The 12,537-nt window shown below is 44.1% G+C and overlaps 1 protein-coding gene across 1 annotated transcript in view; it reads right to left on the minus strand.

Moving 5' to 3' along the window:
* Positions 1-8,761: 8,761 nt before the first annotated feature.
* MRPS5 (mitochondrial ribosomal protein S5) overlaps positions 8,762-12,537 on the minus strand; it is a 30,319-nt gene continuing 26,543 nt past the window's right edge. The window contains exons 11-12 of the mRNA XM_043604031.1: positions 12,209-12,345; positions 8,762-9,134 (exon numbers count right to left, since the gene is read on the minus strand). Coding sequence (XP_043459966.1) covers positions 8,910-9,134; positions 12,209-12,345 — 362 coding nt within the window. The 3' untranslated portion in view covers positions 8,762-8,909. The remainder of the gene's footprint in view (positions 9,135-12,208; positions 12,346-12,537) is intronic.

The raw sequence follows: 12,537 nt of genomic DNA on the forward strand, positions 1-12,537 counted from the left end.
ATGCTTTCCAGCTCTAGTCCTTTGAAGCGGTTTCTTTGCAAGCAGTCTTCTTCCTGCACAACATAATAGCAAGGGATGCCTCCGGGTTGTATTTCTTTTCTTTTTTTCTAAGTTTATTTGTTTATGTTGAGAGAGACATAAAGCGCATGCAAGTGGTGGCGGGGAGCAGAGAGAGGGACAGAGGATCCTAAGCGGGCTCTGTGCTGACTGCAGAGAGACCAGTGCGGGGCTTGAACTCACAAACCGTGAGATCATGACCTGAGCTGAAGTCAGATGTTTAACCCAATGAGCCACCCAGGTGCCCCAACAGGTTTTATTTCAACAGAGGGGGAAAAAGGGGGCTGGATGGGCCCGATGGTGGGAGCAGTTTCTTGCTGTTGAAGGCTAGCAGCTTTGGGGTAGGGGCGGCAGTCTGAGGGCTTCCAGAATGGCTCTGAGGAGGAGAGAAGCCCTACCGAGCCTGGGGGCAGAGGCCAGGGAGCCTCTACTGGAGGCCTGGTCACAGCCTGAAGGCTTGGGGTAAACAGGGATAAAGCCCCCAGGGCAGCAGGTAAGGACAGCTGGAGGTTGGAGCGGAAGCCTTGCTCCCGGGGAGAAGGCTAGAACCCAAGAGGGTATTGCCACCACCATCTCTGTGGGGCTTCTGGAAAGGGCAGGGTAGCATCCAGGCAGGAAGAGACTGCAGGTGGCAGGATTGCTGGTCACCAAGGACATGAGGAACGGATACAGCTATGGGGTCTCCTCTGAAGACTGCTGTGATCCCAGCATCAGCAAAGGGTCTGAGAGAGGTTAAATGCCCCTTTTAAAAGACAGAGGCATCCCAAGGGGGTTCCTGAGAGCCACAGAGAACGTGACTCATGGGCTTGTAAGTTTGCCTTCTAAGAATGCCCTTGACCATGCTGATGGCAATCCCCACTATCCTTGTTGTATTCCCTGGCATCTCCCCAAGAGACTTCTCCCAGGCCTGCCCTCAGGAGGCAGAGAAAGCATTTGCTGGGTCTCTGTCCTGGGCCCCAAGATGACATAGTTTTTTGGTTTTTTTTTTAAGTTTATTTATTTATTTTCTTGAGAGAGACCAAGAGAGCACCAGCAGGGGAGGGGCACAGAGAGAGAGGGAGAAGCCTAAGCAGGCCCCACACTGTCAGTGCAGAGCCCGACGCGGGGCTCAAATCTACGAAACTGAGATTGTGACCTGAGCCAAAATCAAGAGTCTGACGCTTAACTGACCGAACCACCAGCTTTGGTGAGTTGAATCCCCATGGAAGTAGGGCCCACGCTTCACGTGTAAGATGCAAATCTTATCCTGATTTTTTAGTTATATCTGCAAATGTTCTGAAAAAAGAGAATCCCCCAGGGCGCCTGGTTGGCTCCGTCTGTTAAGCGCGCGACTTCGGCTTAGGTCATGATCTCACGGTTCGTGAGTTCGAGCCCTGCGTCAGGCTGTCGGCTGTCAGTGCAGAACCCGCTTCCGATCCTCTGTCCCTCTCTCTCTGCCCCTCCTCTGCTTGCGTTCTCTCTCTCTCAGAAATAAACATTTAAAAATAGAGAGGGAGACAAAGAGAGAGAATCTCCCAGTTTATGTTTACTAGACATGAATTGAATTGATTTCCAGGGATACGATGAGACAAAAAAAAAAAAAAAAAAAAATGCGGCCCTGCTGTGTGGGCACGGACACCCAGGAGGAAGGGGGCAGCTTTCTTTTCAAGGAATCACCATTGCCAAAGATGAACCTTAGGCTAAGGGCTATAGTCCCCAGATCCCTTGTGCTTCCTGCAGCTGCCCCCCAACCCTGACTTACACTTTGGCCTTGTGAGCCTTAGTCTGAATGCAGGGATCTGCAGCTGAAAGAAATCTGAATATCCTCATGAGAGGTAGAGCAGCAAATGTGACTCTTTCAAGAGAGTATTTCAAGAGTATTTATAGCATAAAGCTGAAAGCTTAACTTGAATCTTGTTGCTAGTAGGTATACCCCCCATCCCCTAGGGATCTCACCTCTAGCATTGCAGATTGGAATGATGTATCTATGTGGTAAGCAAGCGTTTCTAAATACAAAATATTTCCTTGAGAGGACAGAGATGGGTTGCTACGAGAATCATCCATTTCTACATTGTTGGAGGCGCTCATTCAATTAACAGAACGTGGACTACTTGGAGGAGTTCTCTCTGCCCCCTGGTGGTTGTAAGTATAACTTTTTAATAGTTTCAGTGAGGTGTGAATAACGTAACTGCATACGTTTTAAACTTACCAAAACTTTGGTAACTTTGGACATACGGACACGAAACCACTACGAAATCATCACCGCTACCAAACTAACAATCATATCTATTACCCCCGAAACTTTCCTTATGTCCCTTTGTCACCCTTCCCTCCCACACCTCCCTACCCTCTCTTATTATTGTTGGTTTGCACTTACAGAATAGAAATTACCCAAACTGAACAACAGAGAGTAAGCAGACTAGAAAAAAATAAACAGAGCCTCAGAGAGATGTAGGACTATAATCAAAGATCTAACATTTGTGTCATCAGTGTCTCAGTAGGATGTGGGTGAAGTTGAAAAAAATATTCAAAAAAAAAAAGAAAATAATAATACAACCCACAGAACGGGAGACACTTTTTTTTTCTTTTTTTCAAATGCCCCAAAGAAATGAGTAGACATTTCTCCAAAGAATGTAAACAAATGGCCAATAAGCTCATGAAAAGCCATTCAACATCATGAACCACTAGGGAAATGCAAATCAAAACCACAATGAGACACCGTTTCATACCTACTAAGGTAACTACCACCAAAAGACGGAAAAAAATATTGACGAAGATGAAGAAAAACCCTCATACATCACTGGTGGGAACGTAAAATGGTGCGGCCACTGTGGAAGACAGTTTAGCAGTTCCACAAAGAGTGAAGCATAGAATTATGGCATGACCCAGCAACTCCACTCCTAGGTATATACCCCAAAGAAAACATTGGTCTACACGAAAACTTGTACAAAAATGTCCATAGCAGGGGGGCCTGGCTGGCCTCAGATGGAACAGCACGCGACTCTTGATCTCTGGGTTATAAGTTTGAGTCCCACGTTGGGTGCAGAGATCACTTAAAAATAAAGTCTTTTTAAAAATGTGCATAGCAGCATTATTCAAAAGAGCTACTACATGAATCTTGACAACGTTATGCTAATTCAAAAACCCCCGTCACGAAAGACCACAAATTCGTGAGTCCACCTATGTGAAATGTCCAGGATTGGCAAATCCATAGAGAGTAGACTGTTGGATGCCACAGGCCTGAAAGAGCGGGTAATGAGAAGGTACTGCGAATGGGTATAGAGTATCTCATTGGGGTGATAAAAGTTCTCAAATTGATTGTGGTAATAGTTGCACAACTCTGTGAGTAAACTAAAATCTGCTAAATTGTGAGTAGGCATTTTTTTTCTTTTTCAATTTTTTATTTGCATTCTGATCAGTTAACATATAATATGGGTCTCAGGAGTAGAACTGAGTGATTCATCACTGACATAAAATACCCAGGGTTCATCACTACAAACCCTCCTTAATGCCCACTGCTCATTTAGCCCATCCCACACCTCCCTCCCTCCATCAACCCTCAGTTTGTCCCCTATCATTATGAGTTTCTTATGGTTTGTTTCCCTCTCTCTTTTTCCCCCCCCTTCCCAGAGGTTCATCGATTTTGTTTCTTAAATTCCACAGGTGAGTGAGATTATATGGTATTTGTCTTTCTCTGACTGACTCCACTTAGCATAATACTCTCTAGTTCCATCGACTTCATTGCAAATGCCAAATTTTCATTCTTTTTGATGGCCAAATAATATTCCACTGAATATATATATATATATGTGTATATATATATATATATATATATACACATATATATCCTCTTTATCCATTCATCAGACGATGGGACATTTAGGCTCTTTCCATAATTTGGCTATTGTTGATAATGCTGCTAAGAACATCGGGTGCGTGAACCCCTTCGAATCAGTATTTTTGTACTCTTTGGGTAAATACCTAGTAGTGCGACTTCTGGGTTGTAGAGAAAATTTAATACACAAATTATGGGAGAAAATTTTCCAAGCTTGGCAAAAAGACAGGTAAACCTACAGACTCAAGGTGAGCAAACCCCAAATAAAATAAACTGAAAGAAATCTATACCAAGACACATCATAATCGGACTTCAGAAAATTAAAGACAAAGAAAAGTTCTTAAAAGCTCAGAGGGAAAACAGTACCTTGTCTATAAGGGAAAGCAATTCAAATCACAGCACATTGTCATCAGAAACCACGGAGGCCAGCAGGAAGTGGCACATTTGTCAAATGCTGAAAGTCAGTAACTGTCAGCCTGAGTCCGACACCTGGTTCCTGGATCTACCCCGAAAGCATCAACAGAGCTATCGTTGTCTTCACTGTATTATTAACTTCGCTCCACATTCTGTCTTGTTCTCTACCTAATTAACTTTGCCCTTTCCTCTCCTACTCCCTGTTTACCCACTGATTGTAGAAACCTAATGGGGACGGGATGGCAACATTTGTCTTGATGTATCTGATCTTACCAGGTCCCAATAGCCCCTCATCGTGGGGAGGAAGGCTCACCTCCGCATTGTTTCAAGTCCCCTCCCTCAAGGTTTCAAGAAACCCCTAACCCTCCTCTCCTGTGTACGTAAGCTGCCCCTGGGCTCAACAGGGCAAGGCAGCTTTGGAAATGATCCCCTGCCTTCTTGTCAGGCTGCCTTCGGATCATAAAGCTTTCTTTGCTTCAAAACCAGTGTCTCAGACATTGGCTCACTGTGCGTTGGGGTGCACAGACAAGTTTGGGTTTGGTTAACAAGCCTGGAATTCTCTATCTGGTGAAACTACTCTTTAGGAATGAAAGAAAAATAAAGGCATTCTCACTGGGGCACCTGAGTGGCTCAGTTGGTTGAGCGTCCGACTTCGGCTCAGGTCATGATCTCACTGATTGTGGGCTCGAGCCCCGCATCAGGCTCTGTGCTGACTGCTTGCTCAGAGCCTGGAGCCTGCTTCAGATTCTGTGTCTCCTTCTCTGCCTCCCCCCTGCTCACGCTTTGTCTATGTTTCTCAAAAATAAATAAATGTAGGGGCGCCTGGGTGGCGCAGTCGGTTAAGCGTCCGACTTCAGCTCAGGTCACGATCTCACAGTCCGTGAGTTCGAGCCCCACATCAGGCTCTGGGCTGATGGCTCAGAGCCTGGAGCCTGTTTCCGATTCTGTGTCTCCCTCTCTCTCTGCCCCTCCCCCGTTCATGCTCTGTCTCTCTCTGTCCCAAAAATAAATAAATGTTGAAAAAAAAATTTTTTTTTAATAATAATAAATAAATGTAAAAAAAAGGCATTCTCACTGAAGGAAAACTAAGAGAATTTGTTAAAGGAAGTTCTTGAAGCAGGAAGGAAATGTGTGAGATGATTGATTGATTAATTGTAGAAAGCAGGCAGATATATAGTAGAAAATAGAAAAAACAAAAAACAAAAAATCCACATTGCTCTCTGCTCCCAGTTCCTGGCACAGAGATCCTAAAACCATTGTAATAGCTTAAGTGATAAGCAGTATCTTTTGTGCTAATAATTGGTCTTTGACGCCCGTTGCTGACAGTTCCCAAATCCCTTGGAATTACCTAGGTGACGGTAGGAGCACCTAGGTGGCTCAGTCGGTTAAGTGTCTGACTTCAGCTCAGGTCATGATCTCTTGGTTTGTGAGTTCGAGCCCCGCGTCAGGCTCTGTGGTGACAGCTCAGCTCAGACCCTGGAACCTGCTTTGGATTCTATGTCTCCCCAGCTCTTGGCCCCTCCCATGCTTGTGCTTTTTGTCTCTCTCTGCTTCTCAATAATAAATAAATATTTTTAAAAAGTTTTTTTTTTTTAAGTGTCTTTTATTCTAATGAGGTGACTCTTGGTGGGCTCCTGCATGGGGCCTGGCCACCAAAAAGACCAAGTCACGATTAGAAGCTTGGGATTTTCAGTCCCACCTTTCATTCTCCAAAGAGGGGAGAGGGGCCGGAAATGGAGTTCATGATCCATCATCCCTATGTGATAGAGATGCCATAAAAATCCCAAAAGTACAGGTTTCTGGGAGCTTCTGGGTTGGTGAACACATGGAGGTGCTAAGAATGACACGCCCCTTCCCACGTTTCGTGCCCAGGCATTTCTTCCATCTGTACATTATCTGGATCTTTTATCATATGCTTTTTTTTTTTTTTTTTTTAATTTACACCCATGTTAGTTAGCGTATAGTGCAATGATTTCAGGAGTAGAATCCAGTGATTCATCCCCTACATATAACACCCAGAGCTCATCCCTAACGCCCCTTGCCCGTTTAGCCCATCCCCCCACCCCCAACCCCTCCAGCAACCCTCAGTTTGCCCCCTATATTTAAAGGTCTCTTATGTTTTGTTCCCGTCCTTATTTTTCTATTATTTTTGCTTCCCTTCCCTTATGTTGATCTGTTTTGCACCTTAAATTCCGTGAGTGAAGTCGTATGATAATTGTCAGTCTCTAATTCCCTTTAGCATAATACACTCTAGTTCCATCCGTGTTGTTGCCTGGCAAGATTTCATTTTTTAAAAAAATTTTTAATGTTTATTTATTTTTGAAAGAATGAGAGAGAGAGAGAGAGAGAGAGAGAGAGACAGAGCGTGAGCATGGGAGGGGCAGAGAGGGAGACACAGAATCCGAAGCAGGCTCCCGGCTCTGAGCCGTCAGCACAGAGCCCGATGTGGGGCTCAAACTCACAAACTGTGAGATCATGACCTGAGCTGAAGTCGGACATTTAACCGACTGAGCCACCCAGGTGCCCCAAGATTTCATTCTTTTTGAAGGCCAACTAATCCTCCATTGTATATATATACCACATCTTCTTTGTCCATTCATCCATCGATAGACATTTGGGCTCTTTCCATACTTTGGCTATTGTTGATAGTGCTGCTATAATCATGGGGGTGCATGTGTCCCTTCGAAACAGCACACCTGTATCCTTTAGATAAATACCTAGTAGTGCAATTGCTGGGTCATAGGGTAGTTCTATTTTTAACTTTTTGTGGAACCTCCACACCGTTTTCCAGAGTGGCTGCACCAGTTATCATATCCTTTTACAATAAACTGGTAAACAGTAAGGAAACTTTTCCTGAGTTCTGTGAGCTGCTCGAGCAAATTAATCACTCAGTGACAGTGTCGTAGGAACTTGATTTATAGCTGATCACTCAGAAACACAGGTGACAACCCGACTTGCAACTGGCATCTAAAGTAGGGTGAGGGCAGCCTTGTGGGCCTGAGCCCCTAACCTGTGAGCTCTGACCCCATCTTCAGGTAAAGTGTATCAGGATCGTGTTAAATTGCAGGACACCTGAATTGCCTGGGGAAGGAAAACCCCACGTCTGGTGTCAGAAGTGGTGTGACTATGGCAGTAAAGGGGATTCACAGGAGAACTGGGTGTTGCCCTCCTCAGAGTGTAACAGAAAGACTCTTGGAATTTCAGGAAAGAAGAAAAAAAACAATCGAGGAGCGCCTGGGTGTGGCCCAATTGTTTAAGCGCCCAACTCTGGATTGCAGAGCGGGTCATGATCCCAGGGTCCTGGGGTAGAGTCCACCCCACCCAGGCTCCGTGCTGAGTGTTGAGCATGGAACCTGCTTGAGATTCTTTCCCTCCCTCCCTCTCTCTCTCTCTCTCTCTCTCTCTCCCCCCGCTTCCCCTGTTCATGCTTTCTCTGTGTCTAAAATAAAAAATAAAAAAAGAAGAAGAAACAACTGAAAGAATAAAAATTTGGGAAGGGTCTCCTGGCTGGCTCAAGTCAATAGAGCATGTAACTCTTGATCTTGGGTTCATGAGCCGGAGCCCCACGTTGGGGACAGAGTTTATTTTAAACAAATAATAAAATTTTAAAACATGGGTATACAATAGGCTTTTTTTTTCTTCTTGAGTTTTCCATATTACGTTTGATGGTTAAAGCAGAAAATAGAATACTATGGTTCTAAACGTAGGTGGAGTAAATTTAAACACAATTACAGAAACAGGGGAAGGTAAGGGATTGAAAGGGAAGGGAAGGGATTTAAAGTTTCTACACTTGCAAGTGATTAAACGTCAACACGAGCAGACTGGTGAGGAGTGGCATTCGCACAGTGTAACACCCATACAGTGACTACTAAAACAGCCATACAAAAAGGTTTAAAAAGAGGATTTCTAGAGTCAAAAAGAACAGAGTTTGTCCATGTTCCTCTACTTTCTAGCTGTGTGACTCTAGTCAAGTACTTAACTGCTCTGTAAAATGAAGTTAATAACACTCATTTTGGACAAATCAAAGTTAATATATATTAGCTTTAATTATTATAGCAATTATTATTTGGCATATTATTTTTGCTTAGGTCAGGCTATAAGCCCTGTCTTCCTAGTCCATTTGCTTTTGCTAGTTTATTTTATTTTATTTTTTTTTTAATTTTTTTTTTTAACATTTTTATTTATTTTTGAGACAGGGAGAGACAGAGCATGAACAGGGGAGGGGCAGAGAGAGAGGGAGACACAGAATCTGAAACAGGCTCCAGGCTCTGAGTGGTCAGCACAGAGCCCGACGCGGGGCTTGAACTCACGGACTGCGAGATCATGACCTAGGCCAAAGTGGGAAACTTAACCAACTGAGCCACCCAGGTACCCCTGCTTTTGCTAGTTTAAATGAATATTTAAAGCAGTCTTGAACTAAAATATGTACGCGCGGCTCCTCTCACAGTGACTGGTATATACCACGTGCTCAATAAATTGAAGGTGTAGTTCTTTATTATTTGTAAATAAAGAAGGTTGACCTTTCCTTTAAAAAGAAAGTGACGTTCCAAAATGTGAAGGGCTGAGTCTCTTCTCGGTGCCAGGCAGTACCAGACGTGGCAACCGTGCAAGCCCAGAGGGAAGCTCACGTAGCACCTCTCTTTAAATTTGACCACACCGAGCGCTTCATTCCCTGCGCCGCCCTCACTTCTTCCCAGTCCAGTCGGATGTCTGGAACGTCATCTTCCGGCTCCGGATCCTTTCTCAAGGCCCCCGTGGGGGAGGCCACCACGATGGGTAGAGGGCCACATTCCTCCCGGAATTCCACAACATGGAGACTCTTCTTATCAGCCAGTTGTTGGTGGGTTTCCTGGGCAAGACCAAATTGAGAACGCCAGGTTAGGTCTATGAGATACATCTGTAACTTGAAGATCGGGAACTTCCCACGTACCACTTGGGGGACTTACCATTTCAAAGTCGATTCCGGGTAATGTGTTTTGTGGCTACACCACAGTGATTTGGGGTGCATGGCATCATCTCCCCGCTCCCAACTGGACTGGAGGAAGGGCGTTGGCCTCTGGTCTCTTGCCTTCCAAACCCTCCCGATTATGTGTCACGCTGTGCCCAAAACTGAACTTGAATCTCATCAAGCCCCTAGCTCTAGCTAATGTTTTACAGGACGTGCAGGGTGAGACCTGCACTGAGGACCACAGGTATTTAGCACCAGACTGGGAAGCTACAAGACAAACAACCCAGTTTCCTAAAAAATATAATATAATATAATATAATATAATATAATATAATATAATATAAATAAAAACAAATACACACACACACACACACACACACACACACACACACAAGGAAAAAAAGAAGAGGGAAACCTACAGATTAGAAGTGATTTAAAAGACATGGCAAGAACTTACAATCTACAGACCTTTTCTGGAAAACAAATTATGTAACAAACTTCTTTTTAATATACAAATGGATACATTTCTATGAACACTACCTAGGTAACTCGAGATACTGTGGCAGTGTTACTTTTTAGGTATAATAGTACCAACGGGTACTTTTTAATCCTTATCTTTTAGAAATACATACTGAAATATTTACAAATGACATAAAGTGATGTCTGAGGCCTGGTTCAAAATGACTGGGCTGCATGGGGGTGGTACTGAGACACAAAGATTGGCCATGAGCTGTTCACTGCTGACATTGGGTAAGAGGGCCAAGGGGACTTATCATGGACAGTAGCCACAGAAGTCTGGAAAAAGGAAATACAGTTAGTTTATTGGTAGTACATTAAAATACCTGATATGCCAATCTCCTGTTTCCAGACTTTATGGCCATCTTGTACTATTCTCTCTAATCCTACAGAAGTTTGAAATTAGAAAAAAAGATGAGCTGCTTCATAAAAACAAAATAAATTGGTAGATCTTATAATCAATGGCATGTTGCTTAAATTGGTGACATTCTTTTTCTTTTTGAATAGCACATTAAATAATGCAACATTTTACAGTTGACAGCATCTTAGAAGAGATGATACCTGGTAATCATATCAGAAAATCCAAAGTACTAACTTAAAACAAAAATATTATATAAAAGAACAAGTCTACTTGACCATAAATATGACCTATCTGAAACTAATACCGTAGCTACATCAAAAAATTAGACGTCTAAAACAGTTTGAATTTGAAAGTGCTTTTTATTTTTTAATTTTTTTTAATGTTTATTCATTTTTGAGAGAGAGAGAGAGACAGAGAGAGAGAGAGACAGAGACAGAACTCGACCAGGAGAGGGGCAGAGAAAGAAGCAGACAGAGGATCTGAAGCAGGCTCCAGGCTCTGAGCTGTCAGCACAGAGCCCAACACAGGGCTCGAACACACAAAACCCAAGATCATGACCTGAGCTGAAGTCAGATACTTAACCGACTGAGCCACCCAGACCCTCCTAGAAGTGTTTTTGAAGCATATTTTAGACAGTAACAACACACACACACACACACACACACACACACCTGTTCAAAAAGGATCTCTTAACCTAAAACTTTTGTTTTTTCATTTTATTTATTTCAAAGAGAGAGTGACAGTGGGGAAAGAGGGGCAGAAGGAAGGAGGGAGAGGGAGAAGGAAAGGGGGAGGGGGAAGGAGAGAGAGGAGGGAGGGAGGGAGGAAGGGAGAGAGGGGGAGAGAGAGAGAGAGAGAGAGAGAGAGAGAGAGAGAGAGAGAGAATCCCAAGCAGGCTCCATGCTCAGTGCAGAGCACAGGGCTTGATCCCACACCCTGGGATCATGACCTAAGCTGAAGTCAAGAGTTGGATGTTCAACTGACTGAACCACCCAGGCACCTCTAAAGCTTTTTCTTCTAATTAACTTTCCTATTTTAAACAGAGCATGTATAATTAGTCCAGGGACCACTTTACTTAAACCTAGCCATCAGACTTTCTTTTTTTTTTTTCAATGTTCATTTATTTTTGAGAGAGAGACAGAGAGCGAACGGGGGAGGGGCAGAGAGAGAGGAAGACAAGAGAATCTGAAGCAGGCTCCAGGCTCTGAGCTGTCAGCACAGAGCCCGACATGGGGCTCAATTTCACGAGCCATGAGATCATGAATTGAGCCGACGTCAGACGCTTAACTGACTGAGCCACCTAGGCACCCCTGGCCATCACACTTTTAAGTGTCAGGAAGCCTGTCAAAGTCCTTAATAGCTCAGCAAGTGGAGTCTCTTGAACCTGGCTGTCTTTTCTGCTCATCCAGCTCTGCTAAGGTCTACCCTTAGCTAAGGACCCTTCCCCTCCGCTAAGGTCCATCCCTTCAAGAGCACGCAATGCCTCGGAGCAGGTAAGAGGGCAACCTAGGAAGAGGGGCCTCTTCACTGGGGAGTAGAGTGATTGCAAGCCTAGCCCGGGCTGAGTGGGCAGGCTGGGTAGCGGCCCAGGGCTTTCAGCTCTGCAGAGAAAGAACTTGGCATATTAACATTCATGGTTCCTACTAACGCAGGGTGTCTGTCTAAACGACCTACGCAGGTAACTTGAAAACCGCCTGTGCTTCTACTGAAGACAGCACACTAGAGTGGAGAGGTACCCTAGAGGCTTCACTCTAGTCCCAACTGAAAGAACTAAATTAGGAAACAGCCTTCCTCTTTTTACTTTACATGTCTATATTGTTAGAGCTATAGAACAAGCATAAATTCTTTTCGTAAAAAAACACAGATTATAATTATTGGCTTTGAAAAATACTAAATTTTGAAACTTCAAAATACCCCTGAAGTATTTTTTAAGGGTAATTTTCATGAACTAATTCTCCAGTTGGATTAACTTTAAACTGATGCAGCCACAGGCAACAAAGAATGCCCAAGTCCCCTGGTGGCCCCAGGCCATCATGGCCTAAATGCAAATATGAAATACAAACTAGAACTTCTGTTTCAGAGCCTAGGGAAGGGTTACCTGGTGGGAGAGCCCACGGAAGAGGCCTCGTGTGAGGTTGAGCATGTTGACGGACCCAGAGACCTTGGCATACATGTCTTTAATGCCAATGAGCCGGCAGATGGTGATGATGGCCCGATGGCAGCGGAGGCCGTAGCCTAGAAAAGGAAAAACGCAGTCACCCTACTGGCCTTCACACAGCTTTGGGCTCTGGGCTTAGGAGGCCCTGATTCATATTATGGCTTCATTGCTTCCCTGGACAGCTTCCTTAATTTCCATAACGACACTGATTTAAATGAGATGTTATAAAGACTAAAAAAACAATACATATAAATTTCTTAAACATGTGG

Source organism: Prionailurus bengalensis, chromosome A3 (genome assembly GCF_016509475.1).
Source record: "Prionailurus bengalensis isolate Pbe53 chromosome A3, Fcat_Pben_1.1_paternal_pri, whole genome shotgun sequence".
NCBI classification, from domain to species: Eukaryota; Metazoa; Chordata; class Mammalia; order Carnivora; family Felidae; genus Prionailurus; species Prionailurus bengalensis.